The 23,254-nt window shown below is 39.3% G+C and overlaps 2 protein-coding genes across 5 annotated transcripts in view; one reads left to right on the top strand and one right to left on the bottom strand.

Annotated features, from left to right (window-relative positions):
- LOC102234818 (parvalbumin-7) overlaps window positions 1-10,092 on the top strand; it is a 36,551-nt gene extending 26,459 nt beyond the window's left edge. The window contains exons 1-5 of one of the 2 annotated variants that reach the window (XM_023333783.1): window positions 3,515-3,678; window positions 6,792-6,860; window positions 7,189-7,318; window positions 7,438-7,547; window positions 9,434-10,092. In XM_023333783.1, coding sequence (XP_023189551.1) covers window positions 6,800-6,860; window positions 7,189-7,318; window positions 7,438-7,547; window positions 9,434-9,459 — 327 coding nt within the window. In that variant the 5' untranslated portion in view covers window positions 3,515-3,678; window positions 6,792-6,799 and the 3' untranslated portion in view covers window positions 9,460-10,092. Of the gene's footprint in view, window positions 1-3,514; window positions 3,679-6,791; window positions 6,861-7,188; window positions 7,319-7,437; window positions 7,548-9,433 lie in introns of those variants that run through there. The other variant, XM_014473268.2, reaches the window with a different exon arrangement.
- Window positions 10,093-10,277: 185 nt separating this feature from the next.
- LOC102234559 (brain-specific angiogenesis inhibitor 1-associated protein 2-like protein 2) lies at window positions 10,278-23,233 on the bottom strand. 3 transcript variants are annotated; one of them, XM_014473267.2, is made up of 14 exons: window positions 22,144-23,233; window positions 21,978-22,053; window positions 20,872-20,958; window positions 19,463-19,524; window positions 19,218-19,289; window positions 18,599-18,688; window positions 18,366-18,497; window positions 15,895-15,999; window positions 14,662-14,764; window positions 14,308-14,515; window positions 12,946-13,011; window positions 12,251-12,548; window positions 12,123-12,166; window positions 10,278-10,672 (listed from the first exon to the last, which is right to left on the bottom strand). In XM_014473267.2, the coding sequence occupies exons 1-14, from the start codon at window positions 22,195-22,197 to the stop codon at window positions 10,597-10,599; spliced, it is 1,473 nt and encodes a 490-aa protein (XP_014328753.1). In that variant the 5' UTR covers window positions 22,198-23,233; the 3' UTR covers window positions 10,278-10,596. The 3 variants fall into 3 exon arrangements, with proteins under 3 accessions (XP_014328753.1, XP_023189549.1, XP_023189550.1); XM_023333781.1 differs by having other exon boundaries at window positions 12,251-12,545; XM_023333782.1 differs by having other exon boundaries at window positions 15,901-15,999.
- Window positions 23,234-23,254: the final 21 nt, after the last annotated feature.

Below are 23,254 nucleotides of genomic sequence, written 5' to 3'. Positions count from 1 at the left end.
AGAGAGAGAATTTAGGGATTGCGAATGGGCATTGAGGTGTGTGTGTATGTTTTCAAAAAATGTCTGCTGGTGAAATCTAATAAGTAATTAAGTTGACACACACACATATACGGAAATAGAAGAAGCAAGACTGACAGAAAGCCTCAACAAGCGCCTGGATTGTGTTGGCCATGTTGACAGCTGGTTTCCATGGGAACGTTAGAAGAGCGGCAGGAAGAGGAAGAGCCGGAGATGAGAACTTCTCTGTTCTCTGATGGACGCTGGGGGGTTAGAGATGATGGCTGAATCAAAAACATTCACAGAATATTTCCAAAACAGTTTGAAATGTTAAACATCAGACAAATGGAGGCCATGTTTAAGTAAAAGTGAAAAACGTCTTTCACAATTTCTAAAAACTCCTTAAACGGGTGATGTGAAATCAACCTTTTTCAGCTTTCCATCACGTCATAAAGTTATTCCCTCATCAAAAACGTACCTGGAGTGTTGCTTTGTTTCTTTCATGCTTGAATCTCCACGGCAACCATTCGGGGGTCGCCTGAACGCTTGCTCCCACTGAGCGCCGGCGTCAGAGCCGCGGTCTCCACGGCGAGGTTTCGCCTCAAAGCGGCGCTCTCCTACGTCTTCCCCACTCCGCTCCTTCAGACTAGCCAGCAGCAGTCAGCAAATACCTGGTGGAGCTGTGAGTCTGCTGAGCTCATCATAGGAGCTGCTTCTCAGGGCAACGCTCTTACGAATGAATGGTTTTTATAGAGGAACGTTGATGTGACGTCTTCCTTAAGGAGCAGTGACCAAAAATTCAATTCGATCCAATTTCAGACACTGGAAAAAATTGTTATATGTTTTTTTTTAAGTGTACTGTATATAACTTTAGCTTCATGCGCAAACATGGCAGTACTTTGTCACAGATAAAAGTCGCTGTTTAAATCTGTAAAAATTCAGTTTCCTCTGTTGGAGCACAGATCTCACAGTCGAAATGCTCCTCACATCTGCGAGCGCAGACGCCAGCGGGTTCCCCCTGCATTTATTTTTAGGGTTAATATCTGCTAATCTTTGGGTCTACGTGGACCAGGGATACCCCTCTAATAATCACAACACAACACACACACACACACACACACACACACACACACACCTTCACACAGCCTTGGCTTGGGGCTGCTCCTGCCATGGCTGACCTAATGCGCCACCTGTTGCTGAGCAGCACATTGGTCATTAAAAACACATTCAATGCCTTTCAGCCCCACTCTCTTCCGTCTGTCACTGTTCCTCTCACTTTCTCTCTAATTTTAGTTTGATCTGCCGCTCACACTTTCGATCTTTTATCCCCCAGCAGGGCACACCCACATCTCATAATCATTTCTCATTGTCACGTCAACCTTTAGGGTTCTACTCTTACTTTCTGCCGTTTACGTTTTCACGATGCTCGCTGCTTTTATCGTCTTTCGTCCGTAACTTCTTGGCCGTGTCCTTCTCGTCAGGTTTACCCTGACCTATCTATTAGGCTCTGTTGACCCCGCGCTGCCTTCTCGTCTTGATCATTTCTCCCCCGCAACAAATCCTTCCAGCATGTTGTCCTTGCCGCCTCACCCCTCCCATTCACATTTTCTTACAATGCTGGAAAGTGCTGAGGAGCAGTAATTCAATAGACAGGAAACCTAAGAGAGTCTTGGGACAAGAGGCATAAATAGACATGGACATTTATTATTATTATATGTACAGTTTAGACAATGGTAATGTTTGCTGATTGCTATAGCATTTTGTCACATAGGCCTCCGCTAAACATAAAGAGCAGATGGAAAGTACAGTATATATTTTTTTATTCCTTGAACTTTTCACCTTTCAGAAAACAAAGCTAATAATTTTTATTGGGATTTTGGTTGATAAACCACACAGTATAATACTGCCACAACCATTCGCCATGATGGGGGCGGGGCGCTCCACAGCCCCTTTGTCCACTTTTTTTTTTTTTATTGAAACAGGATTTATTTAAATAATGGTGGGTTTTTATTTTGTTTCTCGTCCATAAAAGTCAGATTTGTGAAGTGGATAATTACTAGTTGTGTTACAATTGATGCTGAGATTAAATTTCACACAGTGGTAATCCATTTTCTGCTCAGGTGACATCTGGGGGAAACTGGTTGTACTGCATGTTATTTGGACATTTTTGTATACAAAATTTGCATAATTGTGTGTTTTGTTTTGTTTTGTTTAATTCTCATTGATGTCATACTTCAAAATATACAAAATATATGATGGACACAGTTTATAGGTACCTTTTTGAGTAATTCAAACATTTTATCAAGGTTTGAATTAGTAAGAATAAAACATATGGCCACATCCCAAATCTACTAGGATTAATTAATTACTTTTGGACATAGAGCTAGGTTGAAAAAAGTTGTTTGAGAACTACTATCTTTATCTGATATACTAATTTATCTGATTATCTGAAACATTTAAAGGGGCGGTATTATGTATATTCCAACCACACAGTCCCTTTTTATAGCATAATCATAATCATTTGTTACCTTCAGATGTGACATATGTATCAAATATGACTTAAAGGAACAAGAAATTGGGTCTCTGTCTCTTTAAAAACTCTTGATCTTTTTGAATCTCCACCTTCAGGAAGTCGTCACAACATGGCTCCTCTATTTACCAGCACTGCACTGAGAAGTAACTTGTGTAATAAGTTCATTAGATGCTCAGCTCCACCAGGTGTTTGCTAATTGCTGCTGGCTAGTCTGAAGGAGCTGAGTGGGGGATTTGTGGGGGAGGGCTGCTCTGTGAGGTGGAACCTCTGAAGCTTGGAAACTGCAGCTCTCAGGAGGAGCTTTGACCTCAAAGGCGGGGCTAGACCCACCCAGGCGTTTTGCACAGCTGAATGGTTGCCATGGAGATTAAATGACTTCTCAAACATGCATGAAAGAATCAAGGAAACACTGAAGGTATGTTTTTGATGATGGAATAACATTGTAACATGATGTAAAGCTCAGAAAGTTGATTTGACTTAATACTGCCCCTTTAAACAACAAACAAAGAGAAAAACAGAAGCTACTTATTCACAACATTAGAGCCACACAGGCTGTGCTTTCTTTTTACAGTCACTGTAGGTTTGTCAGGATGAATTCAAGGTAAGGTTTGCACTTGATCTTGATCTTAAATCACGGCATAAAAAAACAACATATGTGTTTTCCTGTTGTTATTGTTACTACCAAGGCTATTAGAATTGTTGTAAACTAGGTAAGATCCCATTTATGAGGAATGCTCAGTCTGTTCAAGGTAGCCTCAAAATGACTCAATCCGAATAAATCCCAGCAGACAAAGAGCAAAAACGACGTCTGTCTCCTTGGTGGAGATGAGGTCCAGCTGAAGTAAGATAAAGAGATATTATTAATAGGCCACCAGTGTTTGCGTCATGTCTTGACAAACCTCTCTTCTGAAAATAGAGAGGTGGGGATGAGCCCGGTGCCCGCAACGAGTGTGTCTGTGTTCAGAGGCAGCTATAAAAGTCTTATTGTGTCCTCCGTCCCTCCAGTTGTTCTTCTTACCCTCCATCTCCAGGCCTTCTGTCTTCTCCCGTCTCCCTCCGTCCGTCCGTCCATCCATCCATCCATCCATCCATCCATCACCTGTCCTCTTGCTTTCTTTTCCTCTGCAGCTAGCCATCCATTCATTCAGGTAAGACTCGTCATAAATGAAACGCAGTAGCACAACTGTTTGAAAGCAAAAAGATGAAGAAAAAAGCCAGAAATTGGTAAAGTGCAGAGCCGGGATGAAGGCCGTCGTAAACATGAAACAGCAAAGATCAACAAAAGCAATGTGGGATACTGCAGCTGATTCAGATGCTACAAGTCTGTTAGCATTGTTGATTTAACAACTGTAAGACAGCACAGCTTAATTGAACCTTATAAGTCATACAAGTGGAGCAACGCATTGATAGTCTTGAATGAGACGCAAATGGAGTCAGGTATCCATAATGGCGGCATCACACCATTCTTCTGTGGTAAAGGACAAATAAGTCTTTATTTTATCAGCTACTTCAAAATCTTTGTCGAGACTGAATTTGGAAAATTGTTCCGTCAACATCTCATACACACTGTTGTGTCGGTTTGATCTTTATATGAAAACAAACGCCACCTGTTGCTATGGCAATGTCAAGTGGACGCATTTCTCCAATGGGTTTTACTTTGGCTCAAAGGTCACCAGTGGAAGGCGTTTCCTCGCAGAGCCATCACACTTGGATTTCGGCTTTCGGTGCAGCCGTTCTTTCAACATGGAGGCTTCGCCCTTTTTAAGAAAACGTACATTTCGCTCAGTGTTAGACTTGCGAAAGTTGGTCCGAGCTGATTTATCTGGAACCTTCCGTCCAGATGAAATGTTCTAGAAGTGCAATAAAATTTATTTAAATTGACTAGAACTGTTTTTCTGATGGTGAAAATCTGAACAGGCACTATTTGGGACAGAACTCTTGCATTGTTTATTGCAGGAAAAGTTGCGGACTCAGCTATGCTGGCGCAATTATTTTAGGTTCAGTGAGGGGAAAGGATGAAGAATGACTCAAACCTGAGATATTTTATCACAGCAATTGTCTCAGTTCCTTAAAGTTAAAAGTCTGGCTATTTGGAGTTTAAAAAAAACAACCCAGAAAGCTGAAAACAAAAGGAGAAGGAACAATTTCTTTAGTGGTCCCCAGACGTGGACACTCTCTTCTTTGGATAAACTGTGATTTCTGTTCAAACTAATTTAAAATCCATCCTATTAAATATGCTTTGTCAATACTCTACTTTTGTTTTAAATGTTTATGGATCTATGTCATTTTTGTATCTCAAAAGGAGCTGACATATATCCTCTTTAAAACAAAGGCTGTAGGTTAGCAGCGAGCTGCTTTCTATTTCTTGCCTAATATTGGATTTCAGCTGCTTGAAGGTTCAGGGTCTTCACTGCTAAATGTTTTAGATGGCTGGCAGAACCGATCAGCAGGCAGGCCAATTTGAACCATTTAACTATGAAGTAATGATTTTGCTATGCAAGTATAATGTGGGCTGGAATTCCTTTAAGTGCTTTAGGTCAGCTGGTGCTTTCCTCTTTAGCCCAGGGAGAAAAAAATATTTTCAAATTATTCTGTCTTTTTCCTAAGAGTAATCAGCAGAAATTTTGTATCTTATTCAAGTCTGTTTTGCACGACGGCATTTGCCCAAATTCACTGTCGTGTAGGTTTTTTTTTTTTTTTTTTAACAGCTGTAGGTAAAAAAATGTTTTCCAGATTTCTGGAAGAAAAACAAAAACTCTGAAACTTTAAGATTATTTTTCTAGAAAACTTCTGAGATTAAAATAATTCTGCTTTTCTTCTCTTTTTTGTGGTTTTGTGTATTTTTCAGGGTTAATTTTACATTTTTCTTTGTGAAGAAAAATGTGGCACACAGATGGTTTAGCAACGCCAAATAGTGTATATTTTGACCCTAATGTTTGAGTTTCAAAAATTCCTAAGAAACATGAATACGTTTTTATTTCAGGACAATGTTACATTTGTTCATGTAACGTGAACAAATTTACATTAACATTTGAACAAATGTACATCTTTAAAGATCAATTTAAGGTTATAAATTGATCTTTCATCACTGATAAGTGAAAAAGAAATGTTGCAAAAGTGGCCAATGTTTCCCGCTTAATACAACCAGTTTAGCTTGTAAACCTGAAGAGTTGTTCTGTTAGCTTCCTCCCATTGACTCAACATATACATTACATGTTAACGCTCCAGAATGTAAAAAACAACAAAATTCCTAAGAAACATGAATACGTTTTTATTTCAGCCAGCTTTTCTTGGGACAAATTCAAATAAAAAAAATTAAACGTGTTGTTTTTAATAATTTTTTCCAGAGTTTTCTAACTTTTTTGAGTTGCTGACCACAGAACACGTCCGGCTGTCTTGGTATTTTTTCCCCAGCGTGTTTACCTTTACGCTCCCTGACAGGACATGAAGATCCAGCGCAACCTGACACTGTTTTGGTAAAAGTTCCCTCCAGGTGAAATTAGCTGGAGCTTTCGGTCTGAACTGTCTGGCCTACAATGGCGTTCTGTTTACAGGATATCAGCAAATAATAGTAATTACAACTTTTTTTAAAAGCATAAGATTTCTAGACGTGTTCAAATGCACAAATGGATCCACACTAATTGGCTTTTGGTGCCAAAAGTAAGAAACATGATAGGTGTCAAGAAAGTTGAGAACAAGTAAACAGGAGGGAGAGAAAGAGGAAGGCTGTAAATTCCTGTGCTTATTCTGTCACTCTGTCATTTGGTCAGGAAGGGGAGACAGTTTGTTGGACTCAAGACAGTCCAGCTTGCAGAGGGACTGTTGACATGTCCCCAACAGGGACAGTTGTGTGTGTGTCAGGCCTAAATATGTTCTCCAAGACTCCATAGTGAGTGAGAAAGCACAGAGACGCATGTTTCTGGTCTCTGAGGACAAAAGGACTCAGTTGTTTGAAACAGACCAGATAAATTCATCAACATTCCCCCATTCAAGAAGCAAGAACTCCCTCTAATGGCTTATGACGCCTATTGACAGCTAAAGATCACTGCAGTGGAATGGAAAAAAAACGTGTCTTTTTATTTTTATTTTCAAAAGATGTTGAAAAGACAGCATTCTAACCAACATGTCTCATTTTTGTTGTTAAGAGCAGGAATGTCCCTTTCTTTCTGTCACTTAAACTAAAACCATGCAGAGTTTAGGAAAGGCTTCAAAAACTCAGCCTAAATTATGCCTTAAACGTCTTCTCCTCTTCTCTCTCCAGCCGGCAGAATGGTAATGACAGATCTTTTAAAACCTGAGGAAATCAAGAAAGCTCTTGATGCCTTTTCAGGTTTGTTACCATTTTATTCTCTCAAGATAAAAGTGTTGATCAGACTGCTATTTTAACCTTCCCTCGATCTTAGGAAATGGGGTCATTTGAAGCTTTTCATCCTGTGGCGCGGTCCGGTGTGCGCTTTTAAAAGTTTTTTTGTGTGTGGTTTTGGGAATGTATGGTCTGACGGTCAACCAAGCATTCCTGCTGTCCGACAGTGACATCTGCTGCGCTTTTCCTGAGCGTCGCTCAAAGATTGCGAGAGGGTTAAAAAGCCTCTTCCAAATGATGCAGCCAATCCAGACACTCTAAAAACTCAATGTGTCTTTTCCTTCAACTTTCCTAGCGGAAACCTTCGACCCAAGGAAGTTCTTTGAGATGGTGGGAATGAAGGCCATGACAGCTGAAAACGTCAAGAAGGTCTTCCAGGTTCTGGATGTGGACGGTAGTGGATTCATAGAGGAAGAGGAGCTCAAGTGAGATGGAAAAACACAAAAATAAGGCTGTTTTGAAATAAGACGCACACGAGACATTAACGTGTGTTATGCACTTTGTGTGTGTGATCTGTATTTGGAATAACGTCTGTTTGTCTCAGGTTTGTGCTGAAGGGATTTTCAAAGGACGGCAGGGACCTGACGGATGATGAGACAAAAGCATTCATCACAGCCGCAGACAAAGATGGAGATGGAAAAATTGGCATTGATGGTGAGAAGAGAAAGAAAGTCATACATTTTATTACTGGGAAAGGAATAGAATGATATAACAAAGTGGGGTTCTTCAAAGCACAAGAGATTTTTTTCTTAGATTTGAAGTGGCCACTGTATTCAGATTTATAATTCAGGTGCAATGAATTATAATGTTTTAAGCTTTAAGGCAGCTTCTTAAATCATTGATAAAATGTTTAGAAATCCGACATTATGACGACAAACGGCCGCAAAGGAGGCCACAAAATATTTTTTTACATTAACAAAGAATGTAATTAAACATAGCACTATATGAAAAAACAATGAAATGTTGATTCTTTAATAATCTAAGCACTTTTCCACATAACATAAAATTAACTTTTTAATTACAACATATTGCGAATCGCTTTGAAAAAAAAGGAGGATTTTCAAGTGTAAACATAATGTTCATAATGAAAGAGATTAATATGAGTAGATAACAATTCCTTCTTTAATTTGGTAAAAACACAGGAACCTGTTTCAAGCTGTGATCACATGGTTTCTTATTTTGGCATGTACTGTATGTTGGTCCAACTAAAACTGTGTTTTAGGTTCTTAACAAAGTACATTTTGTAAAACATCAAATTCTATCACACACATAAAGCTTAATGATTACTCCACCATGTTGGGCTGAATGCTCACTACTCAGTGTGCAGCGTATCAGGGCCCCCATGTGATCAAATGATTCTTAGAGGAATCAAACAGAAAACATTCCCAACCCCGCTGCCGTGTCAGCCACTCCAAACATTCAGCATGCTCAGGCAAGTCGTCTGCGCAGACAGAGCATCTGGATAGTGCAGCATGAGATTAGTTGATGTTACTACAGGTCATTAGTAAGACATTAAGGATGAGAATTTAGTCGCAGTGATGGCTATCTGCGATATATATATATAGGAAGTCTACATAGCATCGTACATGCTAAACGTTTTGAATGTTTTGACATCTCTGCAGAAGCCTGGCGTAGCCCAGTGATCCAGTTACAGAGGCTACTGTGTGAAACAAAAAGTTTATGCTGGAGTCTTATTTATTTACAGACTCTCATGGTTGCACATTAGTGACGCGCTGAGCAAACACAAAACTGCATGGAAGGAGTACGACAATCAAAGCATTTCCTTGTTAATCAAATAGTTTCAAAATTGTTTTTGTCAAGAACTTTTCACTGAATTCCTTTTCTCCCACTACAAAGTATTTCTTTATGATACACAAACCTTTTGAATCAGTTTGCTTTTGTTTTCACTGATTTGGCACTTTGAGTTTCACTTCAGTTTAAAAAGTGCTATGAAGTGTTTAACTTGATTATATTGTCAACTGAATTCAAATTAAAACTGCAAAGCTGTATGGTGGTTTTAAATATTGTTGAAATAAGCATGGGCTGGCGTGATGTTCTTACAATATAATATCACTGAGTAAAATGCCACAGTTCCACTTAATGGAGATATTAACGCAGGTATGTAAGACGAATTGCATAACTTGATCCAGCTGCATTTATTCAACACAGAAAATCAATAAAGATGCAGGCTACTGTTAAATTATAATATGTTATGCTTAGAAAACAGCAATAACATAATAAAAATGACTGGTAAGTGTTGTCTAGCTTCCACTTCGTTGCTATTTTATAAAACATTTCAACATCCAAATCTGTTTTTTCTTGTAAGCAATGGAAAGGTGCTGCAGCCATCTTTCAGCTGGATTAATGGAAGCTCCATACAGTCTAAAAACTATTTTAGAAAACCCGACTTATAACTCTCAGGTGTGATTTCAGTGCCCTACTGCCACATATAGGAATCATTTATTCATGATCTGCAGTGCCATGTTGGTGCACCAGGGCGGCGGTGTAGGTGACCCATTTGTCTTTCTCTGCATTTTCAGAGTTTGAGGCCTTGGTGCATGAGTAAAAGGCGGATATCTGAAATTCACCCCCGTTCTTCTTCCTCCGTCTCTTCGTCCCCACATTTGTAAACGCCCTCCTCCATACCCTCCCTGCCTCCCTCCGGACCCCACTTACGGAGTCAGGCCAGGCCCGTTCTCTTCGGAACGCCAACGGTGACGGGCTACCTGGGAGTGACACCGAAGAGAATCACACCGGCAGCGCATCAGTGTCTCCTTCATAATATATACATATATATATATATATTTGTTTAACTAAACATGCTGTACAGATTTAGGAATCATTACTGACCACAAATGAGGATAGTTTGTGATATGAAAACGGGTGGTGATAGTGCTGTAGGTGGTGTAGATGTTCAAGGCTCCTTTAAGCTCAACTTCTTGTGCATTCTGTCTTCTTCGCTGGTTTTTATTTCTGGCTGTTTGTGCATCAGATCACTTTCTTCCCACTGCTCTTCCTCCTCCACCCTCCCTGACCTTCCTCTTCTCTCCTCTGTCCCTTCCTCCACCTCCACCTCCTCCTCACTTCCAAACTCTGATCAGATGACGTGGTTAAAAAAAAGAAAAAAAGAATCGTATGTAAGGAGAACTGTGAAGAGAGAAGACGCCAGTACGAAATGATAATAAAAAATCATTTGAGATACCGTGTCTTCACTTGTTGGTGCGCATAAAAGGTAACTGTCACAAAAGCAAGCAGCTAAAAACTTTTAAAAGACGGGGAATTCAATTTATTTGGTTTGGTTGCATGTGATTTAACAAACTAATACAAATTTTAGATGCAGTATGTTGACTGACTATGAGGCAGAAGGAATAATAAAACAGCAAGCAATATTCTCCCATTTAATGAGAAAAAAACTGTACTTTTAGACAACAGTAAGTCTAAATGTTCCTTTTACATCTGTACTACAGGAGACAAAAACAAAACAACATAAACTCTTAATTACTACACAGAGACTTGCTAAAGCAGCTTCTCCGGTTTGTGGTTTAAATAATTCAGATAACGAGGTATGGCTTTGCATTTTCTACACCGTGCAAAGAAATGTCACTGTTCATCAGAGTTCAGGGCGTTCACGTTTTAAAGATGCACACGCTGCCTTCATGCCCCGATGTCAGAGTTTGAGAAACGGAGCTCTGCTCGGATCCGCTCAGTGGATCCGAGGAGCGGATCTGTCGTTGGTCGTAGTCGGACGAAGCTTCACGGTGGCGAACGGGTTTGTGCCCCTGAAACGAGAGCGTGATGGAAAATGTTACACAACACCGCACGCGCTCAGCTGGCTCCTGCTGGCGCACGGCGAGGTATTCAAACATGTCCACACGATCCAGGTAAGGAAATCCACACCACGACGATCCGAACACGAGGGGAGGTGGACTCTGATTCAAGAGGCTGCGCCGCTCGACCTGCTACAACCCAAAGTCTGAGCAGTTTTAGAAATGATCTGTCAGGATTGGGGCTGAGAATGCACTGTAAACCCAAACTTTCTTTTGCATAATAAGTTGAGCCATCGTTGCCGATATTTTTGTTATTTTGCAAAAGGCTGAGACCAACTGTAAGCTACTCAAAATGAGTATTTGCTTTAATTAACAATTCTATCAAAACATGAGAACTGAACACTGATAAACATGCGCAACGATTACCGATGATTCAGTTAATTACTCGTAACCTCTAGTTTTAAAACCTTGAGTTCTTAAGTAATGGATCAGCTTGGACACAAGAATGTATGTAAACAGAGCTAGACTGTTTTGGTTTTTGATTTTTTTCTAAACTAGACATCCCAGTGCAATCACTCACTGTGTGCTGCTTTAGCGATGATTACTAATTTGGTTTTACAGTAGCTGGAAATACCACAAAGTCAAAGTGTTTTACAGAACATACCATTTGTGTCAATAGTACTCAGCAAATGAAATTTGTGCATCTAATCACTCTTATTCCAAGAGCATTAAACAGTGATTTTGCCTAAGTACAGAGCTAATTAAACAGTTGGTAAAGTGCCTTGCAAAAAGTGGTACAAAAGTGAGTCTGCAGTAGATGACACACATGGGTGCTGAGCTAAAGCGAGCGCCATAGCAATTGGTGGATAAATACTCGTAGTCTTCATTTCTGTGTTTAACAGCAGCTTGTGTGTGTAAATGTTATGATCAATAACAGAGGCATGGCACTGGTTGGGCGCCCATCAGCTCATTCACCTCCATAACTATTGCTCCCCCACATACGCTGGGGCACATTCATTAGGTTTTAATCGTGTTGTCACTTGACGACAAGCAGCGAAAGATGGGGAGGCAGAAAAAAAAAGCTAGAGAGTAAAAATCAAAGGAGGGAGAAAGATAATGATGTCAAAGGGAGGAAAAAAAATGTTTTCAAAGTGGTTGAGAGACATGTTCGTGTATGAAGCGGAGGGTTGTAAATATTCAGGTTAAGTTAATAGTTAATATTCAGATCACTGTTGCAACTGTGAAGAGAAATAAAGGAACTAGTTTGTTTGGAATAAGCTTGTGCAGTTTGCCACAAGCTTTGTTGGGGACACAAAAAAGCTTTTACTCTGACCAGAGGAGGGAATAATGAACTACATTTATATTTCCACTTCTTTCGTTTCCAACATGACGAATTAACCCCCAAAAAAACCCTATACCAAATGTTTTCTGGTATAGGTTTTGCTTTCAGATATAAATTTACCTTGGAAACAAAGGGTTATCAGGCTGCCCGTGTGGAGACAATGCCTAGTAAAAAAACAAACAAACAAAAAAACAGAGTAAGAATAGAACAGTTCATTTGCAGAAAACAGACAATGTAACTAAAAACACCTGAACATCAGCCGTCATGTCCCCCTTCCTGTCTGGGACGGGGGAGACGGATCGCACGTCCACAGAGCTTCTTCTGAGATTCAAACTCTGCTGCGGAGGCGGAGGTGGAAGTTTTGTCTCTATAGCTGGTTCCGTCCGCCTGTCGGGCGCCGGAGAAACCGGCCGGACGTCCGCCGACGCCCTGCGGCTGGGTGTCGCCGGGGGCGGGACGTCGCCGTAGCCCTTGACCTCTGGCTGTTCGCTGTGAGCGTCGGTGTCCAGAAGACTGTTCATGCTGTGACTTCTGAGAGAAACGCTGCTGCATTACAGGAAGCATATGTGGAAAAAGAAATATTATATATAACTGAACTTTTTTCTTGGAGAGAAGGAATATGAGAAAGGTGAGAATGGAATGAAATTAAATTTTTATTTATTTTGAACAAGTAAAATGTCAGAGTAAATATGAAATTATTAGGAAAACACAAAAAAATATGTAATAATAATAATCAAACATAAAACAACAAACCTTTTATATCAAGGAGCAGGACGAAGGCAAAGCTCATTAAATCCTAACCCCAATTGTCTAACCTAACTATGGCTCAGATTATACATATTTACACATATAATTGAATGAAAATGAGGAGAACGAGTAAGTATTTGACAGTGGAGTTACTAATGCATAAAAATGAGGATTGTTGAGAGACAGGAGTTCCCACCTGGTTGATAAAGTGTTGGAGAAATCTTCAGTTGGAGACACATATGCAGCAGGAAACCAGCCCTGACTGAGGAGACATGAAACAAAACAGATTAGGTCAAATCTATTACCTCCAGTACCTCTGGTACCTTGCAAGAGAACTCATAATCATTGGACTTCTTTCTTTTTTTTAACTTTTTTTTTATCATCTTCAAAGTTCTAATCCAAGACTTTGAGACTTTTTTTTCTCTTTTTATATTGTTATAAATTTGATGTAGCTTTTTTTGTTTGTTTTACCTTTTTATTTTGTTTATTTGCTATAAATTTAATGCAGTTTTTTCCTTTATTTTTTTAACATTTTTTTCAGTTTTTTTTCACAGTCCTAAATCTGATGCATGTCGGGTACATTTCCATTCAGCTCCTCGAGTCACTTATTTGCATAATCATGCTCTGCTGTAATTACAGCTCTATGTGTTTTGGGATATACTGTATGTCTACTAGTTTTGTGCATCTTACAGACAGAGCATCTATGACCAGCGATATTCTAGTCCTTATGCAGATTGTCAGATTGCAGCTCATCCAGAGTTAACATGGTCCACTTGGTTGGTCAACTGTCCAATAATCTTCTCGTTTTGCATCAGTTTAGTGATTAGCAGGTTTGTAGTTATGCCATGGACTTCCTACGTCTGGATGAACAGCGCTCTATTAGCTGAAGTTAAAAGTTTGTAGATGTTCTTATATCATGCTTTAATTTCTCCACAACTTTATTTTTGGTATGCCTGTTGTGTTCCTTGCTGCTGTTTGCTCAGTAATGCTCTTTAAGATTAAATTACACGCAGGTGGACTACTTACTCACTAGGTGAAGACTGAAGGCGATTATTAGTTTAACTAGATTTTAATTAGGGGTACCAGCGTAAAAAGAGTTAAGCATAAAATCAGTCTGAACTCTTCAGGATTTAGTTTGTTAATTTTTCAGAAAACCTTTTTTTCCCTTTAAGTTTTACTTCATAGCTGTGCACCACTTTCTGTTGGTTGATCACATAGGACCTTCATAAAACGTTTCTAGTTGTAATGGGATAAAAATGTGCATGTGAATACTTTCAAGGCCCTGTGAAGATATTTGCTTAAGCTTTTGTGGAAAATGAATTGTGTGTGTAATAATGATTAGTCATGAAACATTCAATAGAAATTTTGCCTCTACATTGGGCATTGAGGTTTGAAGAAACACTGTTTCACTGTCAAACAAGAATGAGTCAAAAGGTGAACAGCCACCTTGCCTACATATCCTTGTACAAAACAGGTTAATTCACTGAACATGAGGATGAACTATAATCAGTCTGTCACTTCTGGATGCGTCTGTCTGCACACAGCTGACTCAGCTCACCGCAGGCTGCTTTCTGCGCGTCCGTACAGCCAGCCGTTTCGTGGCTCCTGGACTAGCACGATGACAGTCTCTCCTCTGTTAAAAGGCAAAAGCTTCGGGTTGGATGAGGAGGGGTGAGACACCAGGGCTCTCATGGGCCTTCCTCCTCCCAAACCCAGTGACTCCCCCACTGAACTGGAGCGAGAGCGACTGGGAAGGGGAGACGGTGCTGGAGAAAGTGAACACAAGGATGAAATCATAAAGTTAGAAAACAAAAAGCCTTGAAGGATTTTTGCTACTTTTTGGGGTCGAAATGTCATCCATAATAATGTATACTAAGAAGCAACAGCAGCAGTTTGTATTTCCCTCTATTACCTCTAGATGGCACTTTACCCAGTGCCAACTGCTCCCGCCTGGCCCAGGACATATCCTCATCCCTGGTGACTGTCTGCAGCAGAGAGCTGACCGAGCCTCGCAGCTTTGCACATAAAACAAACCGATTATAAATGAGACGAACTCTATGTCCATGCAGGGACATAGAGTCAGAAAAAAATCTGATTGTGTTTTATAGATAAGTTTACAGAAGTTAAATGATGTAGTGTGGGTGCAGGATTTAGTTAGGGAATATGTACCAACCAAAAAAAATAAAAAATAAAATAAATCTAGGCTACCGTTGAAAAACTGGTTTACTTTTTTCAACCCTCTCTTTTCAGGGCCTTTAGATTCAGTTAAAAGCCTTTTTGTAAATTACTGAATTTGATCCATGATGTTAGGGGAAGTGACCTTTAGAGATTGTGTTTACTTTAATACCGCAACAAAGAACTATGCTACAAAGTGATGACATAATTTAGTCCATACCAGAGTCTCTTCATCTGTGAGAGTACCTGCTGAATTCCCTGAAATACTTTCACAGTAAGAAACATCTGTTAACAAAACCAAAGGCAGCTGTGACACTTATTTGATTATCAAGACATTTTAATTCCAGTCCTTCATGTTTCCACCTTCTATAAATGTGATAAATCCATCTATAAATAGATGGATTTATCAAGTACAGCTGCCATGTTTGTCAACAGCTCTGCTTAGAAAAAAACATTAATGTCATTCCTGCTGTTAGCTTAATGTTACGGTTAAGTTGCCGTGGCAACTGAACATAGTTACATAGTATGTACATAGTGAAAAATGTATTTTTAAACGAGTGAAACGTCCAATGAATGCAAATAATGATACTTGATTGATTGTTCAATGAGTTAATAAGCTTAATAATCCCGCTAAGCATCCTACTAGCTTATTATCTAATGAGCAACTTTGCTAATTATCGAGCTAGCAATTGTTCTATCTATCTATCTATCTATCTATCTATCTATCTATCTATCTATCTATCTATCTATCTATCTATCTATCTATCTATCTATCTATCTATCTATCTATCTATCTATCTATCTATCTATCTATCTATCTATCTATCTATCTATCTATCTATCTATCTATCTATCTATCTATCTATCTATCTATCTATCTATCTATCTTAGAGACTTATTTATCAAAGCAGTATTAACTGTGGTCAATAAAACAATAACTGACATTAAAAAACAATAACGGTGTTAGCACCTGCACCTCTTGATCTGCATGAGTTGGAGTGCGTGATCTGGACCCCTTGGTCTCGTTCACTTTCTCTTTCCATCCATCTGCCTTCTGCTGGAGGGATCCGCCGGTCTGAAAGCAGACGGGGGAATTGAGCGCCTCATTAAATCACAAAAACAATCACGGTGAAACAAGATTAGCGCATAAGCATCAGCAAATTAGAAATTTGCACATTGAGAGTTGAGTGTTATTAGATAAGCAAGCAATTAACATGATATTACACGGCTGGAACAAAAATAAAAAATAAAAATCTATGTGTTGGCTGGAGTAAGAAATTGCAGGAAGGGAGGATGAAAGCAGCAGTACTGAGGCTGCAGCAAAATCTATCTCAAACACGCCTGACTGGCAAAACAGGCATCAGGATCAATAAATTAAAAAACATACATTACCAACTGGGTTTCTGTCTCAATAAGACATTTTCTGTTATGCTATTAAATGAACACAGAAGGGGCAAAACAGATACAGTGCCAGAAGCCTCATGGACCCCGATGAACCCAAATAGAGCACAATGCCAAAGCAGCAGCAGTTCTTCTTAGACTCAAAGAGAAAGGCCATAACACAAGTGTCAACAAGTTCAGCCGGGAATTCTTTGGATTCATTTTTCAGGCTGAGGACATATCTGCAAACCCCATTAAGGAAGCGAGTGCCCCCCGATCATTCCCACAGAGGTGAGAAGACTGCTTGGTATGGCGATATTTTGCTCATGTTTTATCAAAGACTTTGCACCGCTCTATGACCTGACTAATAAAGACACACCATGGCACAGGGGCCCATACAAAAGAACTGCAGGCGTTTAAGTACAGTTTGACCAGTGAGAAGATCATGTCGTATTTTGATCCACCTCAATCCCCAGTTGGCCTAGGATTCATCCTTTATTAACTTGGAAAGAATGATGAGAGACACAGTAGACATGCTCATTCGTAGAGAGATGAAACTCACATGGTCAGAGCAGATTTCTACGGCCCACTCCCAACTGGCGAGTGTCTGCTAGTGATCATGGAAGAGTACACCCATTATCCCGTAGTGAAGGCTGTCAGATCTGCTTCAGCTAATACCGATATCCCTGTCCTGTACAAGATATTCTCAATGCTTGGGATTCTCAGAAGTCCTCAACACATACAACGCACCTCCTTCCAGCAGTGGTCAGTTCTCTAAATTCCTAACACACATGAGCTGCAAACACAGAAACATAGCACCTTTATGGGCTCAATCAACTTCAACAGCCGACCATTTTATGCGTACTCTGGGAACAGTAGTTTGAGTATCAGACAGTCAAAGTATCCCGTGAAAGCAAATGCTTAACACATTTCTCCACGAATATCGCTCTGCTCCACACAGTACTACCGAGGGATCCCCAGCAGATAATAAAAGATACACACATAGACACTGACCCTCTCCCATGCCAAGCACACAATCAGACCAGATAGCAAAGGCAAAAAATGTAACTCTATGCAGACATGCGCCATGACAGCCTCAGCACAGCAAGTTACTACAGCAGTGCCACAACCACCATAACTCACATCACTACCTCCATTGTCACCCCCGGTAATAATTGACATTCAATCACAGGAACTCCTCCTTTTTCAAAAGGCTCAACGCCAACGGTCAAAACTCAATGTCTTGTCTTAGTCTTGCAGGTGATTTAAGTGACACCCTTCATTATAAAACTTAATTAGAAATTGGTTCAGGTTTATTTCAAAAGCAATGGACACGGTGATGGAAAAGAAAGAGGAGAAGAGAAAAAACAAAGGAATACAGTTGGGGCAAAATGTTAAAAGGGAGAGAGGGAGACAGGACTAGAGAAGAGGAAGAAGGATAAAGAGAACACAAGAAAGCACCCTGGGAATCTGCTTTTACACCAGCAGAAAGAGAGGACAGGAAACCAAGAAACCACAGTGGCAAACAACATATGCATTTATAACAACAACGTCACTGAAAAGTACAACATACTAACTAATACAACATGTATTTAGTGGAAACTGCAGCCCAAGATAGAGTGCATCTCTAAACATCTAAATACAAACACCTGCGTGTGCTTCTGTATATCAGATTTCACCAATGTTAAATAGAGGGTGTGAGGAAATACACACCTGGAGTGAAATGATTTGCTTTATCAGGTCAAGCTTATTTGTATAGCACATTTCAGCAACAAGGCAGTTCAAAGTGCTTTACACGTTAAATTGTGTTTTTCACAGTCCTCAGTGTCTCAAATATGCATGAAATGTGGGGCGTAAAGTTGAGGTCTTAAATTCTGAAGCATAGTTATTTTTGCAGCAACAAACATGACATAAATCTAAACAAACGAAAACAATAAACTATGAAGACAAACACCTGAAATAAAGAGCAAGAGCGCTAGAAGCCAGCTGTATAAATGCATTTACTGCACACTTGGAATAAACCTGCAGCATACTGAGCGGGACATGAAAGAGTATATATACCTTGTTTATGAGAAACAGTAGGGACTGAGTGAGGCCGCAGTGCTTCTCCGCCAGAAAGCGATACCTTCGTTCCTCCTCCTTCAGGATCTCCTGGTGGCTCTGCCTCAGGTAAACCATGTATTCACTGTTCTCCTAAAAAAAGAAAATAGAAAAAAAAAAGACACGTAGTAAAATATTTCGACACAAAAAGTGGCACAGAGGTTTCACTTCGGCACTGTATATTGTAGACGTACCAGAGAGTCTCTGAAGGTTCCTCTTCTAAGTTGTTTTTCCAGAGCTTCAGCCTGGTTTCTCACCTCCATCTCATACACTCTGCGGCTGCCCTGTAGCAAATTAAACAGTTAAACTCTCCCGAATCTGCCTGACGGCGGTCCAATGAGTGATGTTCATGCTTGTGTTGATTAGCTCCTCTTGGCTGTCAGTAATCCCAGTGAGGCAGCATGTTGCAAGTTTTCCAAATAAAAACTTTTCCCTCATTAAGAGGCTGGCAGAATGCAGCGGATGACAAACCAACAGCGGAGACCAAGCTTTGCCATTCTTTTACATGTTTTTTTTTTGTTGTGACTGGATCATAAACAAAAGTTTTATGGTGGTTCTGTTACTTTTTTGGGTTAGTTCAACTAAAGGGATTTGTGCTAGATATAACATTTATCACACATTTACAAAAAGCCTGCTGCTAAACTTGGAGGAATCCGGTGGTCTCCTACACACCGCCTAGATAAACTTGGTCTTGACCAAACTATTCATTTGGTTTTATGAATAGTAAAATGCAAATTTAAACACTAACTCTTGCAAAAACATTTCTAAAGACAATTCCTCAGTTTAGGCCCCAGTAAGGCCTACCAAACTCACTTCCATGTACTCCCCGTCCAGCTTGACGTTCTTCTCCATCGCTTGCAGCACTTCTATCTGGAACCACTGAAACTGATGCAGGAAGAAAAGGGAGATCTACGTCAGCCATGCTTACAAAAGTTTGTAAACCTTCAGCCGTTTGTTTGACTAAATCTTCAATTAATTACCTAATGAATTACCTAATTTTGCAAACATTTTCCAGATGAACGTTTTTTTTTTTTCATTTCGATGGGAAATGTACTTACCAACCCTTCCATCTCTGCAGTGAGCCGTCGCTGTGTTTCTGATATCTGGACCAGGACGTCGCCTGTTTAAAAGAATAACAGAAAATATCCTAAATGTGTGTGATAAAGACTGATTATTTTATTGCTATGGCCCTTCTTAAGGTCTGCTTAGATATTTAAGATGTTTTTTAATTCCAGTCAAGTGAGAAAAAATATACATTTTGAATTCATATTTTCAACACAACATCCATTGACACGTCATTTTGTGTGAATTATTATCAGCAAAAACTTTTCTTTATGAGGATCTCAGTCCTTTAACGGTGCTCCTCAGATGTATTGAAATGCTTTGCACTTATTTTGTCACTCAACATCAAACGTCAGTTTTTTTTCCTCTTAAAAATCTAAAAGGTTTTGCGAGGATTTTGTAGTCAGCACCATTTACTGTGACACCTATAAACAACAAATCACTTTCTTCTAGTTGATAGACAGATTTCACTTTCGTGTCATTAAACCTCAATAAAATGTATAAATGTATTACAATGTGGTTAACTTAGTGATAAAGTTCCTGCAATAAATGGACTTCTAAATAATATCCTAATTTACTGAATGGGCACGTAGATTTGACAAAAAAAAAAATCTGTAAATGTAATTTAGTTTTTTTTTTATAATACTACATGCAGGACAACAAATTAAAAATGATGACTGCGTGATTGAAGGACAGTTGCTTTACTCTAAACTGCTGTTTGGTGACATTTTGACCAATCCAATCTGACTGAGCCTGAGAAATTTTGCAAACAGGAAGGCACAAAAATTTTAGCGTCCACTTGTGCAAAATGTTCAAGATTAAAACCCCCCAAAAACTTGAAGCCATAATTGCAATAAAGAAATAAAATTGGTGGTTCTACAAATTATTTATTCAGGGAAGCTGAGTACAAACACACCTTTGCAATGTTGGACATACAGGAGTAATTTTTGTCGGTCAGTTACATACGATCCCGATAAAACAAATTGAAGTTTGTCGTTTTCATTTAGTCTGCATGTAAAGACTCAATATATGATGTGGACACAATGCCAAATTCCCAAAGCATTTATAATCAAGGAATCTCTGCTGTTATAGTTTGCGGTTAAGTTACTAAACCGAGTGTAACTGAACAACTGTCTTTATCTATAATTCAAAGGACGCCATAGGGTGTGTGGTGACTCTGGTCCTCTAACTGACCTTAGAAAGCAGAACAACATTTGTCATGCTGTGCTAACCTTTCAGCAATCAATATAAACAAAGCAGCAACCAAACAACTGTCACTAATAAAACTACTGTAACGGAGCACGGTGTTGTTACTGTAGTGCATCTTCATGGGGATAAATGTGATGTATTTAGTTAAAATACGTCAATTCAATCATTACAAATTTAAAAGAGACAACTGTCTCACCAAGAGAATGAGAGGAAAGCGTGTGCAGTGCCTGGTCACCCATCTTGGCCAGAGCGCTGAAGTAGGCCTCGCTGCAACCGGCTAAGGCTGCAAAAAACACACAGTGAAGCAAACATTTCAAACATGAAACATTACAGACAGACATTTCGGCTCTTTAGTAACTTCACACATTTTTTTTTTTTCTAACATGCACTTAATTGGGTCACTTGGCAGCCCCGCTCTTACTCATTAGGAAAATACATCCTGAAGGGCTGACACCTGATCCGTGCTCCTGGTCTAGGAATAGACTCGTGCCGGAGGGTTTTGTATTACAACACTCCGCCGCGACTGAAGGCCTGTTCTTGTTTCAAGAGGAGGAAGAGAGGGGCATTAACAATGCATGCCGCTCTCCCAGTTACCTGTGTTTCACTTACAATCCAGATTAAACGAAGGCCACGAAACGAAATCTAAACTAGCATGTTTTAATAAATTCTGTTAACATTTTGAAATCTTTTTTCTTTTTAATGCCTGTTAGATCTAATCTATAGAGAATCCATTTGTTGAATTTGTCTGTGGGTCTTTTGGTGTCATTTTATCCAGACTTTCTTCCATTTTGTACCCCAAAACAAACTCATTCTTACCCATAAAATTAAGCACTGCATGTCAGTCTGTTTACCTGTTTCTCGAGTTTCTTTGAATTATTAGGACAAATATTAAAAATAAAATGCTAAAATTTTGTACCGAATTTGATTTTAGTCTTTCATATTTCTGAATTAATTCATATGAAGCCTGTTTTACATTAATTGTAGCTCAGACCTCTATTCTGATCAGCTAATTTCAATGAAACATCAGAGGATGGGCCCTGATAATAAAAAAATAATAATAATAATGACTATGAGCAGCCTTCTGATATTGGATAATATTAGGAACAAAGGCCAGCCACAATCTTCTCCTTGCTTAGTTTTCTAACTTATATGTGACTAGTTTGTGTAAAATTTGATTAACTCCATATTTTATCATGAATTTCTAATATTTTTTTATTTTTTTCATGAAACTGGTAATTTAGAGTAAAGCATCACCAAAACAAAGACACATATTTCCATGCCAGCACTGATCAACTCGCTGACCTTGAAAAGCTTTAACATAGCTGTTGCCAAGAGCAACAAGCTTCTGAAGACCCGGGTTGAAATGCTCCATCAGGCTCTAGAACAAAGAAATATAGTTATGAAACAGAAAGACAAAACAATACTCAGCTATTATTTCACAAGGGGAAAAAAGAAATCATAAACTTACCGAGTAGACACTCAAAGTTGATTTGTGCAATTGATCACTGCTGACTCCCGACATAGTGACCGATTCTTTAGGTATGGAAGAACAGAAAAACACCAAAAATACTGTATAATGAAAAGTCTAATAAAAAGTCTGCACTCCCATTCAAGTTTGTAAAAAAAAAAGTATTTGAAGGCCCTTTCTAGGCGTCTACAGAGAAAGTGACTGGAGTTTCACCTCTTTCCTCTGCTGGCTAAAAGCTGGTAGCACTTTTCTGTCCCTCCTTTAGTCATTCAGCGGAGAGCTACTTAACTAGCCTGTCATCGCCCGTTTTCATGGAAAGAGAGAGCAAGCATGTGTGGAGAGGAGAAAAGGGAGGAGGTGGCACCCGTATGACTGGATGAAATATTAAACTGAGACCTGAAAGGAGAGGAGAGCGCTCTATGACATATGAATCCACTCACCTGAGGGACGACCTGCGCTGGAGTGGAACCAGCCGCTGACACAACGAGGAGGCAGAAAACAAGTCATTCAAACGGTTTCTTGCTAAGATTTTTCCTCAGTTGTAACATGAAATTAGCTTGAATTCACCAAAACAGATCAGTGGTTTGTAAAATTTAAGAACATGTGCTTCATCAGCAACTTCTGGTTTCTGTCTTCCCTACTGTATGATTATGAAAAACATAATCGTTCACTAACATACGAGCAGAAATAAAACTGCAAAACTGTGTTAAAGATTTTGACTGTGATTAAGCAGTATTGTCATGGCAACGCCTTTAATTTCTCTTCACAATATCAGCCGATATCCTTGACATTTGGCTTCTTGGGGTTCATAAAAAGCAGGAAAAAAAAGTTCTTCCAAACGGGCAATTTTAATCCGATTTTAAAAATAGGATTAGTCAGCAAATATTGCACCATGGCAGTGCTTTCCAATAACTAAAATAACAATCAAATCAAACTTAAATAAAAAGAGAAACAGCAAATGCGATGTTGTCGTGGACGATGCTGCAATAGTAATCCAGAGAGTTAACATTCTTGCAGTCATTTCAGACAAAGTGGAACTTTTAAATGCGCACCTTGTGCTATAAAAATAACACCTTTCATAATGTCTTTGTTTTCTCCTGCTTTTATATTT

The sequence above is a fragment of the Xiphophorus maculatus genome, chromosome 5, assembly GCF_002775205.1.
Source record: "Xiphophorus maculatus strain JP 163 A chromosome 5, X_maculatus-5.0-male, whole genome shotgun sequence".
NCBI classification, from domain to species: Eukaryota; Metazoa; Chordata; class Actinopteri; order Cyprinodontiformes; family Poeciliidae; genus Xiphophorus; species Xiphophorus maculatus.
Note: the sequence above shows the minus strand (reverse complement) of the source record. Positions and strands in the feature narration are given on the sequence as shown.

Bases quoted from the DNA above. Each gene is read 5' to 3' on its own strand.
- LOC102234559 (XM_014473267.2), bottom strand. From the start codon at position 22,197: ATGTCGGGAGTCAGCAGTGATCAATTGCACAAATCAACTTTGAGTGTC. The intron at 22,054-22,143 runs GTAAGTTTATGA...TCTTTGTTCTAG, and splicing joins CAACTTTGAGTGTCTACTCG to AGCCTGATGGAGCATTTCAA. The intron at 20,959-21,977 runs GTCAGCGAGTTG...TGTTTTTTGCAG, and splicing joins CTATGTTAAAGCTTTTCAAG to CCTTAGCCGGTTGCAGCGAG.